Source organism: Berghia stephanieae, chromosome 2 (assembly GCF_034508935.2).
Source record: "Berghia stephanieae isolate SIO BIC M18660-M18661 chromosome 2, UCSD_Bste_1.3, whole genome shotgun sequence".
Taxonomy (NCBI): Eukaryota; Metazoa; Mollusca; class Gastropoda; order Nudibranchia; family Aeolidiidae; genus Berghia; species Berghia stephanieae.
In genome coordinates this window covers 57,883,853-57,903,042 of record NC_088361.1, presented here as the reverse complement: position 1 = coordinate 57,903,042, position 19,190 = coordinate 57,883,853, and the positions used below count along the sequence as shown (strand labels likewise).

At 33.3% G+C, this 19,190-nt stretch overlaps 1 protein-coding gene across 3 annotated transcripts in view; it reads left to right on the top strand.

The window, feature by feature from the left end:
• LOC144965213 (MICOS complex subunit MIC60-like) overlaps positions 1-19,190 on the top strand; it is a 38,830-nt gene that overhangs the window by 5,597 nt on the left and 14,043 nt on the right. Inside the window, exons 3-10 of one of the 3 annotated variants that reach the window (XM_078900309.1) lie at positions 2,367-2,568; positions 2,977-3,031; positions 7,411-7,608; positions 10,197-10,253; positions 10,817-10,882; positions 13,879-13,932; positions 16,416-16,490; positions 17,800-17,939. In XM_078900309.1, coding sequence (XP_078756435.1) covers positions 2,367-2,568; positions 2,977-3,031; positions 7,411-7,608; positions 10,197-10,253; positions 10,817-10,882; positions 13,879-13,932; positions 16,416-16,490; positions 17,800-17,939 — 847 coding nt within the window. The remainder of the gene's footprint in view (positions 1-2,366; positions 2,569-2,976; positions 3,032-7,410; positions 7,609-10,196; positions 10,254-10,816; positions 10,883-13,878; positions 13,933-16,415; positions 16,491-17,799; positions 17,940-19,190) is intronic. The other 2 variants (XM_078900310.1, XM_078900311.1) reach the window with 2 other exon arrangements.

The window sequence follows — 19,190 nt, the reverse complement described above, 5'->3', positions numbered from 1 at the left end:
GTAATTAAATCTTGGATTTGAATGGGAGCAGAATGGTAGACAACTGTTTTGGCTTTGTAACACAAAGCAGATATCTTATCAGTGCAATTCACAATGTATGAGCATTGCTTTGGCTATATCACAATAAATAGAGCCTAGAATTAATCTTGCAGCAATGATATGCCCTCTTTGCAGTCTATTAAATCAGGCATCAGGTAGAATTGTTTTATTTTGGCCATTCCTCTAAGATCAAAAATTCATTGTTCGTACCATGTTATTGATTTGTTTCTTTATTGATAATATACAGTCTATACACCTAGATTTTTCATTTTTTTTGTGTGTGCAAAATTTGATAATCAAACAACTACATTTGTGTCCATTTATTAGCAATCATGTTACATGCACGATCCCGCTATAAGCACGCTTGGGGTGCGAAACAGATTTTTGACCATATAAATTTACCCCTTTATAAGCACCCTGACCGAAAGGACTCCGCTTATATATATATATTTTTAATGCCAAAGATTAACAAATCAATTGACACCTCAATGATGCAACACACAATGCACATTCATCATCAAATCTGAAGTAATAAGATTAGACAGGCTCAGCTGCTCATTGAAATAGTAAGGAAGAGTGGCGGAGTTAGTGATGAGCATGTTGTCCACTTGTGGTAGTGTTGACACAATGCCGGAAGAGGGGAAAGGGAAGGTAGGTCTTATATTATCACCAAATATGGTCAAAATGAATCATTGATCAAGACAGTAATTTTGATGATCACAATTTGTTTAAAGCGCTGTAAAGTGTGCTTACGATGTGAGATATGAAGATGAGGTTCGCACCTTTACTCTTTATCTGTGACCTTCCTCCTTTCACACATGCATCTGTTGACAAGTCTATTTTGTGTTACATACCTGCACTCTGCACCAACAACCTCAGAGGTTAAACAAGCAATTAAAACTATCAGAACAGAACCTAAACCAGTTCAATCTAAAGTCAAACAAGCAAAAATCATGTTTCATTACCCCTCGTTTCACACATACAGTGTAATGCTATTGCATAATGTGGCATAACAGAAAGGGTTTGTTTAGCCTAATAAGAGAATTAAAAAGAAGAAAAAAAAGCTAAAGGATGACTTTTCAATGGAACAAAGGCAGTTCCAACCTGGTGTGTATACCATTATGTATACATTCAGAAACTAAGAGGAAAAAGTTATTTTTACTGTAATATGTGAGCATTGAACATAGACTTAGCAAAAAAAAACAAATCTGAATCGACTTAACTCTCTCCTTACCGGCCATTTTCCGGATTGTCCCCAAATCTTCATACCCAACCTATAGAAAAATAGACTTATTTCAATCAAACACAAAATCTGTTAGTTCTTGCTAGACATATTTATTTTTTGCTAAATGAGGTCCTCAACACAGTCTTAATATACTTTAACTATAGTAAACATTTTTATTCAAATATTATGATGTACAAACGAAATTAGAATGAGAAAAATGTTGGCTGCATCATAACGAATGTGACATATTTTCCTATGGGTGGTAAGGAGGGGGTTATGGGAGAGGCCCGAATTTTGACACTGACCCTAAAGTGACGTTCTTAGAGAGCCTGTTTTCAAATCTCTTTTTCACCTAAATCTATGTTTTCGGACATGATGGCACAAACCGCAAGTCAACAGCTTGAACACAAAAAGAGAGACAAGATTTTAAACAAAGCACACCAAAAACAAGGTCATGGGGTGTTGAAATTCGGGCCCCCTACCTTATCTGCTTGATTTCTGAGGAACTTGCTTATAAGCGGAGATCCCTGTGTCATATTTGAGGAGAGATCAGCAAATTTTAACTTTCTGTTAGATGAACATACAATCATATCAGTTCCCTCTTAGTTTGAGTCAGTTTGATCCCATCCATGTTTTAATGAACATTAATTAAACATTTTTGAAAATTTATTGTCAGATGTTTTTAAAAAAATGGAAAAAAAATATTTTCATCCCTTCTTTGGAATTTATACGTAATATTTTTCAAGTGAATCAAATGTTTCAAATAAGGATAGTTCTGACCAGAAGACGTGATGCAATGGTCCCAGCCTAATAATAACCCGCCTCTTGGGTAAATACCTTTACAAGGTTATTATCTGCAGTAAGTTATAAAGTTGAGATAATGTAGAAATGGGTGTATTACTGTTGTGTTTGTGTGTGTGTGTATGTTTGTGTGTGTGTGTATGTATGTATGTATGTGTATGTATGTGAATGGGGAAGGGAGGTAACAGAAAAATAGTAATTTTACCTAGATCTGCTTGTTTGAACATTACCGCTTAAATACTCTTTCACTTTCTTGCTCAAATAGAATTTGATACTTATACAACTTTTCTCTTGTTTTCAGAAGTTTTGGTTTCATCAAATTTCTTGGTCTTGGTCTTCCACTTGCCACTGGAGGCATTGTGGGATATGCATGGTATGACAAGGACTTTCGCAAACAATTGGAGGACAATGTACCATATGCCAAAGAACTTTTGGAAAATGTATTGCCACCAAATGATATAAATAAAGAAAAAGATCCTCCTAAAAGTGTAGAAAAGTCACAGGTATATATTTAAGTAAAAGTCATAGACCTCTGTACCTTATGATTTAAAAAATATCTATGATAATATTTTCTCTCTATATTATTCATTCTACAAGTTGCATTTTGATCAAATGATTCTTAGTGTGATTTTTAGGTATGTGACAGGTAGTTTTTAGCCATTGCTTGAATTGCTGATATTGCATGATTCTATCTAAGTATTAGTCCAGATATAATCCATGCGAATTCCAGAGTTTAAAATTAAATAGGCATTTCTCCACATTTTTTATTGAGTAATTCTATTGTTCGGTTGCTGTATTTTTCATAAAGTAATTCATTTGTTGCTTTGGCAGTTCAGTGTGTACCTAACAAATTATTTGGTTTTGAATATCGATTTTAAAAGATAATAAATAACTTTGTATTGTTTCAACAGACACTGACACCCATTTTCGAAGCCAAAGGTCTCCCCAAGCAGGAACTGTCTAAAGGTTGGTGTTCGATATTTTATGTTTTAAGAAATGAAGAGAATAATAAAATTGCTTATGGTGGTGGCTGATTGCTCTTTGATTACTACTTTACTTTGAATTCAGCAAAAGACTACAGTTTTCACCAATGACAGTAATTATTCGGTGAACATCAACAATTAGATTTATCCGTCAAAAAGGATCATGGGCTAGGATTTGTAACATAGCTCATAATCTTTTAGGAGACCATCCATCCACCTCCATACACCTGATGTTGATTGTAGGCTATATTTGAAAAGAAAAAGAAAACGCCTTGCTGAATAAGTAATGGAATGATGAGGAAAATCCACAAAGTTTCTCTTTTTCCAGTCACCAATTGTAAATTATCTTTTATTTTTGATTTATTGATTTAAATTTGAAATTGAATTAACATAAAGCAAATTGAAATGCTTACCTTGAGATTCTTTCAAATGTTCCACTGAAATCAATTCCCATTTTACAAAGAATAATAGAATCAAACAACACCACTGCACTTTACAGAGACAGAAAAATCCATCACATGGGTGAAAAAGTGATAATAAATATTTACAGGGTTGTTATTTTGACAAGTGCTTTGCGAGGAAATCTTGTAGCTTGTAGACCAACAAAATTTGAGTATTATAGAGAAAAAAGGTTCTAGATTTTCAAATTTTTGTCAATTTTAGTCCATTTTTAGAAATAATCTGATGTTTGAGGGCCTTGATAAACAAAACTCACTTCATCCATGTCATCAGAAAGGGCTTAAAGTTAAAGTTAGAAAGGGCTCTTAATTTCCTTTCTAATGATGCTTTTTGTATAACAATCCAACAAATGTTCGCAGATCACCACCAGTCGAAATATTATATTACCACAGTAATAAATAAACACTGCTCCAAGCCATTCTTTTTACAAGGGTCTAATAAACTTTTCATAACACACATCAACAAACAGGTATGGTGTTGAAGAAGAGAAAATAAACTTTTCATTGGTACCATTTTTTATCTATAAATTAAATTAAAATATAGCCTTTTACAAAAGAAACTAGACAGTATTTTTTTCATAATAATTCGATACTAGTTGGAACAAAGACAATGATTTATACATGTTTGGAAACTAGACAAAATTAGTTTTCTTTTGGTATATAATTTATTGAATTTATGTAAAGTGTTGAAAAGTCACAGATAGTTAAATTCAGTCATTTAAAGAATTGAACACAAAATTGAAATCAGCGCACATGGCACGCTCAAGTTTTCTGTATGTTCATTGTTAGAATTGTTCAATGGCTCAACTTTTTGCTTCATTGCTGATGTTAGCTGATTGACTGTCTCTAAATTGTATTTATTCTGTTGAACAGTTGCTTGAATTTTGTTCAGCTTTCTCTTGGATTGTGGGGGGGGGGGGGGGGGGGGGTGTTAAAAACTTTCTTTTCACACATATGTTAATTGGGATTATGTCAGGTGACACAGCTGGCCACAGATTCATCACCCTGACATTTGAATTTATGTTCTGGAGTGTTATCAAACTGAAATATCACCACCTGGTTATTCTGATTCTGAATAAATGGGACGATAATTGGTTTTAGACTATTGCTGATGTATAGGTCTCAGTTGAGTCTTTAATTGATATGTATTAGCTCAGTTTTTCTGCCTCCAATTATCGCTCCTCACACCGTTTCAGATCCATATGCTTGATTTGTTACTTCAATGATGGCTTCGTCACTGAAATGTTCACCTCGGTTTCAATAGCATGTAGTTTGTTTGTCTCTGGAATCAACTCCAAAAAGCAATTCGTTTGTAAACGAAATGCCATTCCACATATCCTGATCCCAGTCCTGGAGTTCATGTACCTCATTTGAGCAACTTTGTGCAAAGGGGTCAGCTTTGCAGGGTTCCCACGGCCTCCTTAAATTCAAGGACTCCTTGAAAACTCATTGATTTTGATTTTACTGAGAAAATCTACTTGAAAACTTCTTGAATTTCATTTTAGGAGAAAATTCATTGAAAACTCCTTGAATTTTGCAAGATCACCACTTCTACAACCACAACATCATCATCATCATCATCATCATCATCATCATCATCATCATCATCATCATCATCATCATCATCATCATCATCATCAGTAACACCACCAATACAACCACCACCACATCATCATCGCTACCAGCATATTACCATCCTTACCACAACTACTACTACTACTACCATATCACCACCCCTATCACCACTACTACAACGACCACCACATCCCTATCACCACCACTACATCATCAGCATCTCTAACAACACTACTAAAACCACCACCACTACATCATCATAATCACCACCATCACAACCACAACCACCACCAATTCATCGTCACCACTCACCACTACTACAACCTCACATCACCATCCCTACCACCACTGCTACTACTACAATAACCACTACCATATAACCATCCCTCCCACCACTACTACGACTACCACCACATCACCATCCCTAATACCACTACTACAACCAACACGTCACCATTTCAGATCTTGAAAAATTATAGCTGCGAAAATGGCAGCAAAGCAGAGCATTTGAATACCATTAAATTTATTTGTCTTCAAATAAGTTGAAGAAAATTGAACTTGAGGCCTTTACACTGCTGTGGAACAGTAGTTAAGGATCTAAGTTGTCCCCACTAGCTTTGGTTAAATTATGGGTTTGTGACATTTCAAACAATGTTTACTGAGTGTTAACATTTGGTGCAACAACTGCATAGCAATGCTTATATGAAATAAACATCTGAAATATTTTAGGTGCACATTTACAACATGTAACTTTTATACCGACCTCTTTCGCAGTCCTCTGCTGCTCCTCATCTGTGTCAAAGGCATGTGATATATCAACAGAACGAAAAAATTGGCTACTTCTTTAATATATATACCATCTACCAATATGTTTTTTTTAATGTGAAATAGTAGCAAATACAAACTGTCTAGTTTATGTTGTAAATGGCCATATACATAGTTACCTGTGAATTTAGATGAAAATTATGGATTTTCAGCTGTTACAGGGAAAATGGATGGTCTGGAAAACCTATATTTAGACAACACATTTCTCCTACTGTTGTTACTGTGTTTATTTTCATTTCACTTTAAATTGTCAAGCTTATTGTTATATCTCTGTATCTCTATGTATGCTTTTGAAGCACGTTTATGAGTCACAAATGCAATAAGCCTCTGTTGTAGATCAAGCGGGTTTGAATCTAGAGTTTTAAAAATTTAATCTTGTCAGTCTGAAGGGAAAAAAAATCTAATAGATTAAAATATGGTGAGTGAAATTCCCTTAGGGTGGGGGAAAAGTTGAACTCCCCTTGGTCGGTGGAGTCTTCATTGGTCCAATGCCTTGCTATCTCTTCTATCCCTCTAAATCATTTGTCCTTTTCCATTGTGCTCTTTATTTCGGAAATGGACTGTTTGGTATTGCATAGGCCCAGCCTGGAGTTTTTTGGGGTTTTTTTTTCTGAGAAGGAAACAGTCAGATGGAGCTATCTTTTTGTGAGAAATGATGATTTTTCCCTTGTTTTGAATTATCTCTATATTATTATTATATATTAGTTATGTCAATGTTAGGTTTTCAATTATAATTCTTGTTAACCATCTGATTGTGCCCATTTTGGTGGAGACTCTGCAATGATGGCAATGTGAGACTTTTATTTCAGACCAGCTACATGGATATATCGCTCTTAGATCTGCATCTGATCTCTGTTGAATAAGTCCCTTTTTCTTTATTGTTTGGATTCCAGATTAAAATCTTTTCATTATTTTATTTTACCTTTTAATGTTTCTGAAATGACCTAAAAGTAGTTTTTGCTGTCAAAAGATGGCCATTAAATGTTGTCAATATGATTTGCTTCATATGATTATCATCTGTGTTGGGTACTGAAGTAAACTTGTTATTTTTATTGTTTGAAAAAAAATATTCTGAAGTTATACTGTTAAAAGAGTAATGGTTTGTAAATGTGCATTTTCAGCTTTGATAAATTAAAATGAAGACAATTTGTGTTTCAGGTTCCAGTTTTCCAGCTGAAAAAGACACCCAAAGCATTGTATCAAATCAATCTCTGTCATACTGCTTTAAAAAAAAAAAAAAAATTTTGTATTAGTAATTGATACAGACTCAATTCTTATAAAAAAAAATCAAACAAACAAAACAGTACCATGATCAGGTGACAATCTTTATTATTATTATTATTATTTTTCCATTCTATTCAGCGATATTAGTAGAAAAAGTCAACTTGTGAATTTATTTTGGGTGTTATATATCATCCATATAAACCAATATTCTTAAATGATCCTGTCTTTCACATAGTTTTCATGATAGATTTTTCAATCTTTGGCAATTTTAATCTTTCAGTGCTTCCCATTTCTATAATTCCGTCCGCGCTATGCTCAACAAATGAAGAGAATGTGCATAAGATAACTGTTGAAAATAAACCTGAGAATGAGAAATTGCACAAAAAGTCAAGTAAGGATGGAACTGACTGGAATAACAATCAAAATGAAGAGTCTGCTAATAGTGAAGATGACGGAAATGATTCAAGGGTAGAAAAAGGTAGAATTGTTCATTTGTTGGAAGTGCAAGAAGGAGATATGTTCAATAAGTTTATTATAATGTTCTGTGATTAATGATTACTTTTGGTGTTACTTATCAGTTTGTTTGTTGTTTATTTTTTATTTTTTCTTCATTGTGTGGATTTGACCGTCACTCTCAATGAATCTTTTGCTCATCATTCCCTTGTCTCAAGAACAAAATCTTGATTAAAAATCCTCAGTTGAGAAATTATGTTTGTTTTACTAAAGTCATACTAATATCATGATATCCAAAGTTTCCAATCTTGCGTCTTGTTTTTAGCCTGTGGTGTGACTAGTGTAGGAAGCTTCTCTGTCTTGCTGAAAAACAAGTGACCAAATATGGTTTTTCTTCTTTCATTGAAATACAATTTTCAATACAAAGCAGAAAACACTTTTCACTTATTTGTAAAGATAAATGGCCTCCAATGAGTCTTGACTTGAAGCCAATGGATTACAGCATTTGGTCAATAATGTTTAACGTAGTTTATTTAGAGTCAATTCAAAATGCATGAGATTGAATCACTTCAAAACATTAGAAAATCAATCATGTGAGGGAGAAAAAGCCTACACATTGACATAAAACAAAATCAGAGATCTACAGATAACATCAAAATTAAGAACTATGTCCCAAATCTTTGATATGGCAAATATGTGGTACATTTATCAAAACAATCGTAGAGTGATGTATCTCATGATATATCTCCAAGACATTTGCTCTAAGTGTTCTCAGCAGTGTCGCTCCAATCCTTGTGAAATTTATTGTTTTGGAAACTTATATTGTTCTGCTGAAGGATGATGCCTTATGACCAATCTGGGATGTAGTGTTTTTATTGCTGTTATGAAGTTTTCTTGAATTTCCAATTAGTAATAACTACCCATGTCACTAGAACTGAAATTTGTCAATAAAGAAGGATGCTGTGGATGTGTAAAAAAAAACATAATGTACATATTTAACTTTCAGATCTCTCTTTCTGTTCATCTCTTTTGGCGATGGAGATCAAAGTTCTAACCATTCAGTACTTTGTTATTCTAGCACAGGATCCCACTCATCTCTAGTCACTTTGCTTGATTAAAAAAAAAAAAGATGTGGACCCTGATTGTTCAATCACTCCAGAAACTGAAGAGTATACCTTGCTTTAGGTGCCTTATTTCCTCAATTTAAAAAAAAAAAAAAAATTTAAAGGAGGGACCCATTTGCTATCTGTTCTTTATATTTTTCATGAATGGTCACATAATTGTTCTCCACATTCCACATGACACCCGCGCTTTTGATGTATTGCTATCATTACAATTCGTAACTGGCAGTCTGAAGGAGATTCATCTACAAACTTTTCTCTGCTTTTCGAAATCCTTCTCACTCTTTTTAAAAACCTTTTTGTTTGTTTGTTTTAAAAATATCAAATGTGAATTTCCACCAAAAGCTTAAGTAAGATTGTCATGAATATTTGGTGGTTTTCATTAGCAATAATGAAAGCTTTAAGCTAGCTTCAACATCATGGTTTGAACACATTGGACTTACTCCAATTGTTGTTGGTGATCTCATTGGGAGAGGCATCAGCATAAATTAATATTTTTTCCAGCTCTGTTGACTTCAGAATATCGAATTTTGACTGTAATTGTGCGCATTCCCTATTTTGTGAGGGTGTAGAATTTTCTTTGTAGAAATAGAAAAGTGATGTAATAACACATGCCTGAAACTTATGTTCTGAACACATTTCATTTTGCATGACTTTCACATAGCAAATTATGGTCTGTCAATCGAACATTTGAAAAAAAAAACAACACAATTTAATTAGTTTAAAGCAACAAATCTCAAAACTTCAAACACCCCCCCCCCCCCCCAAAAAAAAAGACAAAACAAAACATCTCTTTTGCCTTCACACAAACATACAATTTATGAGAAAAAAAAACAAATAGTGAAAGAAATCATTTTTGTAAATGCTTACCAGCATTGATTAAAAACACATTTGAGATGGAACTCCACTTCATTTTCATAAATGAGAACAGAGAAATGGAATGGAAACTTCATTTTAATTAACGAGGACAGGATAATGTGGACATTTTGGGTTTCCCGTTTGTCAACAAAATCCAGTGAATGACTGAATGAAATGCTAAAGTCAGATGAGAATGGGCTGACTAATCATCGTATTATTCACCTTAACAACGCCATTCTTTCATCTCTCATTCGTCTTTAGAATTTCATTCATCATGTTTTGTTGACAAAGGGTAAACCTGAAATGTCAACAGTCAACATCATATGTCTTCATTAATTAGATTGAAGCTTCCATTTTATTTGAATTTTGAAATTTATATCTTCAAGCTTCAAGCAGCAACATTTGCATTATCCAGTCCAGTATTCTTCATTTTCATAAACTCTACCACTAGATTTTGCTTATGCATTGAGTAGAAGACTTTACAACTACCATTGTTTAATAGTATAAATATATTTTTATTGTGATTAGAAATAAGAATTTCAAATCAATACAATACCTATCAAATGAATATTACTGTCCGTATTTACTTCTTTTTTTTAATGATTGTTATTTATTGAAATTATTACTTTTACAGATATGGAAACATTGCACAAGATTTTGAATAAAGGCAACTTTAAAATATCTTTACAAGGTATCAATGCTAAACACTCCATCAATGTTCTTGAAAAAAGATAGATTGGCTCTAACACTTTAAATGTATTTCAGCATAAAAATAAAGTGGTCAAAGATTTATGATTCTTAAATGTTAAAAAAAGGATGCTGAGATGATTTTTGACATTTTGTTAACATATAGTATTGTCCTAAATTGACTGGATTCATATTCATTTTTTGGCTTTGAAATTCCTTTGAGTAGTGTGTGAGATTTCTGCTGACATATTTTAAGTAAGCATCTCTGTTTGTTGCAACATATCCCCCGTTTAATATTCTGTGATATGTTGTCACTTACTAAGAAAGACAAAACTGTTATCAATTCATTATTCTCTTCGAGAACAGTCCCACATTTTTGACATTATTTCGGCAATGCTATAATCAGATCTACACTTAAAAATGAAAAGTAATTATTGAAAGCTAGTTTCTCTTTCACTGCTTCTCAATAGTTTTCATAGTAACATGGTATGCCATAAATATTGTTCTGATAATGTATTATTATGTCATTAACATTTATCTATTTTCTCATTCAAAACTAAAATTCAGATATTGAAAACTGTAGTTTTCAACAGTTACAGATGATGCTGGATGGAAAACAAAAGGACTCATCTTGTTTGTTATGTTTTAAATTTTTCTCTCTTTTTTTAAATGGACATTTTTACCTATCCATATTCTGCCTAATAGCTGTAGATGGTTTGTGAACTTTTAGAGGGGCAATAAGTTCAGGATATGAAAATGTACACAGGCTTTACCTCCTGTGTGGATTTCATTCATTTAAAAGAAAACATGAATTTGAATTGCTTTTACATCTTGTATTTTTATATGGCTTAATCCTCAAGTCAGTATTTCTTAAGGAGAAAAAGAAACGTTTGAGTAGGGGGTGGAGTTATGACGGAGACGGTGCCTTTTTCTTGGGGGGGGGGGGGGGGGGGGGGGGGGGCAGAATATTTTCTTTTTTTTTAAAATTAGATTGATTATCTCCATTTTGTTTCGCCTCATGTTTTTTGTTGTTTAAATATTTTGTTTCAGTTCTCAAGCTGGCTGAGTTAGACTTTAAAAAAAAATCAGTGTTGACATATTTGATTTATATTGAATTACATTACTTGTTTCTCAAATAGAATGTTAATTTTATATGATGCTTCAAATGTGCTTACTTTGCTTAAAAATTATGTCTGTTTTATTTGTGATGTGTATGTTTTTGAATTCCAATTTGTTGTTGCCTTATCTTATGTATTTCATTTTGTGGATTGAAATTATTTACAGTTAATATTAAAGATCAACAGATGATATACAAGAAACTCATAGAATTTTTTAACCCTCTAATTTGAAGGGGTAACTTGTCTTTTGAGAAATTCAAAAATTGCCTGTCTTTTCAACGGAGATTGTTTGGATATTAAGTTGTCATGCGATCACTGTAGATTAATTAAAATTGTGTCCAACTTTATGTTTTTCTATTTTAATTGAAAACAAGAATTTGAATTGAACGATTCCAAATTTGTACAAATTATAATTTTGAGTAATCAACCTATTTAAAAACCCCATGATAAAATGAGAAAAAAATGCTAAGCTGCCTCTGTCAATTTCAGAAATATATCACATTTTTAAAAAGATGTGTTCCTGACCTCCATAGTGGGCAGGGAAGCACTTACTGTGTCTTCTGTCCCCCTATATATATATATATATATGTTTTCCAATATGCTTTCTGTCTTTGTCTTGGAATGCGGTTACTTGTTTTGTCCTGGTTCTGGCTGGATAACTTGGCTGGGAGGGAAACAGTCAAATGTATAGTTAGCATTTAGGGAGATGATATTTTTTTGTTTTGTAAATCACCTCTCTGTTTTGCACTATATTATTTTTCGTTTTACATATATGTGATTTGTAAACATTTAAGTGTGTTCCTCTTATGGGGATCTGTGCTTTAGTCAAGATGAGACATTTAGGTGATCTCAAACTAAGTACACAGACAGTGTGCTCTTGGAATCTTTATCTGTTCCCTGTTTGAACCAGTTCCCTCTTGCCTTACTTTTTCTTGGGTACTTTAATTGCAATTCTAGAACTTTTACTTCTATCCCATTGTCTTCCTTTTTACTGGCGCTGATATGAGCTAAAGGTGTTGCAAGCGCCGTAAACTGGGTGGGGTTCCTAACCTCCCATAGTGGGCAGGGAGGTACATACTGTGTCTTCTATCCCCCTATATCTGTTTTCCAACATGCTTTCTGTCTTTGTCTTGGAATGAGATTACTTGATTTTGTCCTGGCCCTGGCTGGATACCCTGGCTGGGAGGGAAACAGTCAAATGTATAGTTAGTTTTGGGAGATGATATTTTTTTCCCTTGTAAATCATCTCTCTGTTATGCACTGTATTATGTTTTCTTTATATTATATATGATTTATAAAACATTTGAGTGTATTCCTCTTAGTGGGGACCTGTGCTTGTGTCTGGATGAGACTTTTAGGTGATCTCAAACTAAGTACATTGATAGTGTGCTCTTGGAATCTACACCAATTCCCTATTTGTACCATTCCCCTTTGTCTTAACTTTTCTTGGGTGCTTTAATTGTAATTCTAGAACTTTTTACTATCCCATATTCTCCCTTTTTACTGGCGTTGATATGACCTAAATGTGTTGCAAGCGCTGTAAAACCCTTAAAAACAAAAATAAACACACAAAAAGATGTAAATGTGACATAATAATTCCATTTATCTATGCCTATTGTGTTACTTTTCCTGGTGCTGAAATGTCCCATCTTTATTGCAACTTCTCAAAAACAGATCAATATCTGCTATTCATGTTGCCAGTCTCTCAGTTTTTGTATTATTTGTTGTTAATCGGCTCAAGAAACAAGGAAAAGATTTTCCATAATTTTTCAAATTGCATTAATTGCAAAGCTATTTGAAAAATTATGGAAAATCTTTTCCTTGTTTCTTGAGCCGATTAACAACAAATAATACAAAAACTGAGAGACTGGTTGCAAAGCTCTGGGTGGGGATCCTGACCTCCCATAGTGGGCAGGGAGGTACATGCTATGTCTTCTATCCCCCATACCCGTTTTCCAATTGTTTCCTGTCTTTGTCATGGAATGAGATTACTTGGTTTTGTCCTGATCCTTGCCGGAGCTTCTTGGCTGGGAGGGAAACAGTCGAATGTATAGTTATAGTTTTGGGAGATGATTTTTTTTTTTTTGTAAATCATCTCTCTGTTATGCATTGTATTATGTTTAGTTTACAAATTATATTATATGATTGGTAAACATTTGAGTGTATTCCTCTTAGTTGGGACATGTGCTTGTGTCTGGATGAGACTTTTAGGTGATCTCAAACTAAGTACTTTAACTGTGTGCTCTTGGAATCTACATCTGTTCCCTATTTGAACCAATTCCCCTTTGTCTTACCTTTGCTTTTGTGCTTTAATTGTCATTCTAGAACTTTTTACTATCCCCATTTTCTTCCTTTTTACTGGCGCTTATATGACCTAACTGTGTTGCAAGCGCCGTAAAACCCTTAAAAACAAACAAACAATTGCAAAGCTAACCACCATTTGCCACCTACTCATATAACTATATAGTTGTTCAATCATACATTTTATTTTCTTATTTTGTATATTCCCAGTTGAGCCCGCAAAACCTACTGGAGCGGCAATGGGAAATGATTCCAATAAAAAAGGTATTGTTCAACATAATTCTTGGAAATGTTCTTACAATTCTTTAACTTGTAATGTTAATGTTTGAATTGGTACCATAACATTGTATCTTGTTGTGAAATCAAGTGACATTGAGCTTGGTCAATGAGTTGGTATTTAACAAAATTATACCTACTTTCCCTTGCCCCATCACTACCGATAAAATATGTATACAATGCAAACATATGATGAGACAAAAACAGAACTTGACATTGTGTCTAATGAAAAAGGTATTGGTGTTGTTATACATAGACATCTAAATTTGGGAAACATATCCAGGCACCAGTCAACAAGGCTGATCAAAATGTTGGATTGATTTGAAGAACATTTAACTATATTTATAAAAGAATATTCACAATACTATTTAAATCTCTTGTTCGACCAATATTGGAATATGTCAGAAGTGCCTGGTCACCACTTGGGAAGAAATCTGTCAGTATCATGGAAAATGTTAAAGGATGTGCAACAAACCTGTTGTTTGGTATGAGAGGAAAATCTTATGAAGATGACCTGAGCCTACCAACTCTTCAATTCAGAAGAATACGAGGATACTTGATTGAAACATTCAAAATACTCCAGAATATTTACGACGGAAAAGCAACATCTGGAATTTTGCATTGATGCAAAAAATAACTGAGAGGCCACTCATTCAAACTGTTCAAGCCCAGATGTAGCTTAACATCCATTGAAATTTCTTTACCTGTGGATCAATCTACCAGAACATGTGGTAAATTCAAAATCTGTCAATAATTTTAAGAACAATCTTGATGATCCAGCATTATATGATGTGAATTACGAATTTTCGCTTACTTACACCAGGAGTAGAAATTGTTAACTCCTGTGTGCATCCCCAAGGGATAAGAAACATTAAAATAATTTTTCAATTTTTACTCAGACATACCTAAAATCCTGTTTTCCAGTTCATCATGATTATAACCAAGACTATACTGACTTTTTTTAAAGGCCAGTTTGGAAAAATTTAGATATATTATTCCAGATTATGATTTCATACCAAAAGAGGAAAATAAGTGAGAAAGATTATTTTATTCAGAAATTATATTAAAGTTTTTGGAGATATTGTTTTCCTTGTAAATCATCTCTCTGTTATGTATTGTTCATAATTTTTGTTTTGTTTAGAATATATAATGAATTATTTGAGTTTATTCCAATTTTGTGGGATCTTGTGTTTATGTCTGGATGAGACTTTTAGGTGATCTCAAACTAAGTACACCCGGGTGGAGTTCCTGACCTTCCATAGTGGGCAGGGAGGTACTTGCTCTGTCCAACTTGCTTTCTGTCTTTGTCTTGGATTTGAGATTACTTGGCTTTGTTCTGTCCCTGGCCGGATGCCCTTGCTGAGAGGGAAACAGTCAAACATATAGATAGTTTTGGGAGATGATATTTTTTTCCTTGTCAATCATCTCTCTGTTATGCTCTGTATTATGTTTTGTTTACATATTATATATGATTTGTAAACATTTGAGTGTATTCCACTTGGTGGGGACCTGTGCTCATGTCTGGATGAGACTTAAGTGATCTCAAACTAAGTACACTGATATTGTGCTCTTGGAATTTCCTATTTGAACCAATTTCCCTTTGTCTTCCTTTTCCTTGGGTTCTTTAATTGTAATTCTATAGCTTTTAACTTTCCCATTTTCTTCCTTTTTACTGGCGTTGATTTGACCTTAATGTGTTGCAAGCGCCGTAAAACCCTTATAACAAACAAAGTACACTAGTAGTGTGCTCTTGGAATCTAGAATTACATCCCTATTTGAACCATCCCCCTTTGTTCTTTTAATTGTAAATTCTAGAATTTTCTTCCTTTTTACTTACTGGCACTGAAAATAATCTAAATGTGTCCCAAGCACTGTAAAACCCTTAAAAAACCCATAATTTTCAAAATTCTTGTCAATTTCTCTTTTTTTATAAACGTACAAGCCAAGTTTTGTTCGTTATGTTAATTCTTATAATTTTAAAAGCTGAACGATCTTTAAATAAAAGAGATCTAATATAACAAAAAATGGCATACAAGTAGCTTTTGGAAAACTTGTTTTATAATGCTGGATAGCCCACTTGTTCTTAAACCTTACTAAGTGGAAAACTTTCATTTAACGTATAGCATTTCACACACAGCCATCTATTATTTATTTTTTTATGAAAGCAATGCTATTTTACAAGATAAAATTTCCAAATTTAACATCTAGTCCCATTAAGATGCATTCCCATTCCATTACAGTGATATGCATATTATGTTCTCTGTTTAAACTGACCTTATTCGTCTAACTTTCTTATGAGCAAATATTTGACCAATGTGAAATTTTTACTATCTTTTCATCTTTGTGTGCGCGTGTGTGTGTGTGTGTGTGTGTGATATGTCAATATGACCTTAAACTGTCAATTATAAACACCTTTTTGATAGAGAAGAAATGAGAAAACTCATGTCTTGTAATGTATTTTTGGTATCCAGATACCAAGAGTGAACCTTTATCCTTAGAGCAGCAGTTGCGAAATAAAGAAATGGAGGACAAAGCTGACAATGCAGGTAAATGAAAGAACCTATAAATTTATGGGCTTGATTTATTTTTGAAATTATTTGTCTTTTTTATTGAGATTTATATTGTTGCTCAACTTACTGCTTGAATAGATTGTAGTGAGATAATTTACATTTGAATTAATTTTTACAGATAATGTACATTTTAAGTGCTCAGCTTATTTTAGGGATATGCAATGGCAATCTCTATCAATTTTGGGACCTCATATCAAAATTTAGTTATCCACATTTTTAGAAACTTCAAATGTCAAACTTTCAATTTATGCAAGTTATAACTTGAAAAAATGTTTCGAATCACTTAATTTTTATGAGTTTTCCAAAGGTAGGTTAATTTCAAGCCCATCAATAAAAATCTTCCAATACCGAAGTTCATCCATTTGTTATGTTAGTACTATGAAATCAGCACTTTCACATCATACATCATTGGAAAGCTTAGATTAAGCCCTAAAAGATGATATAAAACATTAATATATATGTTCGTCCAATATTTTAAAAAAATTCCCTCATCTGATGGTTACCATGAAGGCAGAATTGAATTTCCTATTTATTCAGCTTTAACTGCTTTTTTCTCAAATTGTTACTGTTTTTAATATAGAGCCAATTAAAGCATTTATCTAAAAAAATTCACAAGATTTTTTTTTTATACAATGGTCTCAGTTTCGAAGCATGGTCCTTGGGAATCAAGCACATCATGCTTTATGGCCAAGTCTTGCTTAAATTCAAAATTTTCTTGCTAATGCTGCGTTCAATTACATATTAAAGGAAAAAAAGTTTTTTTTCTCTTCGTTTCCAAACGTAAATACAATGATAAGCACCAGGTTGCAGACTTGTAGCTGCCATTGGCCCATTAAAAAGTCGTTTTTATGTTGGTTTATTTAATTAATTATTTTATTTTGATTAGCAAACCCATCCTTTTCTGCCACATTATGTTACATCATTATGCTGTAGATGTGGGACGAGGGGTAAATAATCTTGTAATTGTTGCTTATTTGACTTATGATTGGGTACACATGTTTATGTCATCCTCCATGTTTGTGGTCCCTACATTATGTCTCATTCTACATGTTAAGTGATGCTGTTGGCTCCAGACTGCTTGTAAAGCACTTTGAGCACATTTAGTGGATATTGCTCTCATAAATGATGAAATATATATTTTTTTAAATACAGAGCTTTTGGAGCTAATTATTGTCGCTATCATTGCAAAATTTTCCAAGTAGTGTATGGCAACATGTTGACTATTATATTGCAAATTGAATTGGAAATTAGTTTGAAATTTCTGTAATATTGTTTTTCTTCACAGCTTTAGAGGTGGTTGTAGAAAAGCTTCTGGAGTCTGGACAAAACTGGGTTTCAGAAGCTTCCAGAGCCCAACTAGATGTTGCAAAAGCCACCAAGAACCATAGCTCTCTTCTTAAAAAAGCGATGGATGAGACTTCAAATGTGAGCTATGTTTAATTGTTAAAGGTTATTTGTACCAATTTTTTTTCATCTTCTTCTTCTTCTTCTTCTTCTTCTTCTTCTTCTTCTTCTTCTTCTTCTTCTTCTTCTTCTTCTTCTTCTTCTTCTTCTCCTAGATGATATTTTCATCATCATCATCATCATCATCATCATCATCATCATCATCATCATCATCATCATCATCATCACCATCATCATCATTATCATCATCATCATCATCATCGTCATCATCATTGTCAGATCATGAATGAATGAATGAATGAATGGTTGAATTTATATAGCGCCTAGATCCACAATGTGCTCAGAGGCGCTTTACAATGCAAATAAAACACAACAATAAATTGATAATTTAAGCATAAAATCTATCATATTGGAATAGCATCAATCAATTTGTAATTTAATTACCACGCACTGTGCTGAAAATTTAGGATATCTATATTACGTAGGCCTAATAGAAATGATAAACATCAAATGATTTTCTAAAGAGACGTGTTTTAAGTTTCTTTTTAAAATTTTAAAATGTCGGACATTTTTTGAGGGATGAAGGCAGTTGGTTCCATAAGACAGGTGCCGACTGGCTAAAAAATCTCTCACTAAAAGACGATCTACAGCGAGGAACCTGGAAGAGATCTTGACCACTGGATCTAAGTTCTCTCTCTGGCATATAGAGATTAACCATATTTTGTAGGTATACAGGAGCTGTCTTATTAAAACATTTAAAAGCATAGCATAGAATTTTGAACATAATTCAGCTGTTAACAGGGAGCCAATGCAAAGATCTAGTTTCTATTCTAGCAGCTCTATTTTCCACTTTCTGAAGCTGTCTAATTATATATTTTGGTGACGATTGTAACAGAGTGTTACAGTAGTCTATTCGGTTAAGTACAGATGATGTCATTAATGTTTTGACAATCTCAGTATCCAAAAGTCTAATTCTATAAATTTTATGGAGATGAAGATGTCTAATTCTATAAATTTTATGGAGATGAAGATAACAAATCAGAGCAACTTTACTAACATGAGCGTCCATACACAATCATGAATCTACGAGGGCTCTTTCAGAAATAACCGAAAAATGCCCATTGCTCAGCAACCGGTGGAGATTTTTTAATTCTGTAAACGACATGATATTCCTTATTTCCTTACGGGTATTCCCAGAAATTATGAAGTGCATCATTTTGCACAATGAATTTCTAGACGATTTTTAAGATGGCGGCCCACCTTGAAACTTGG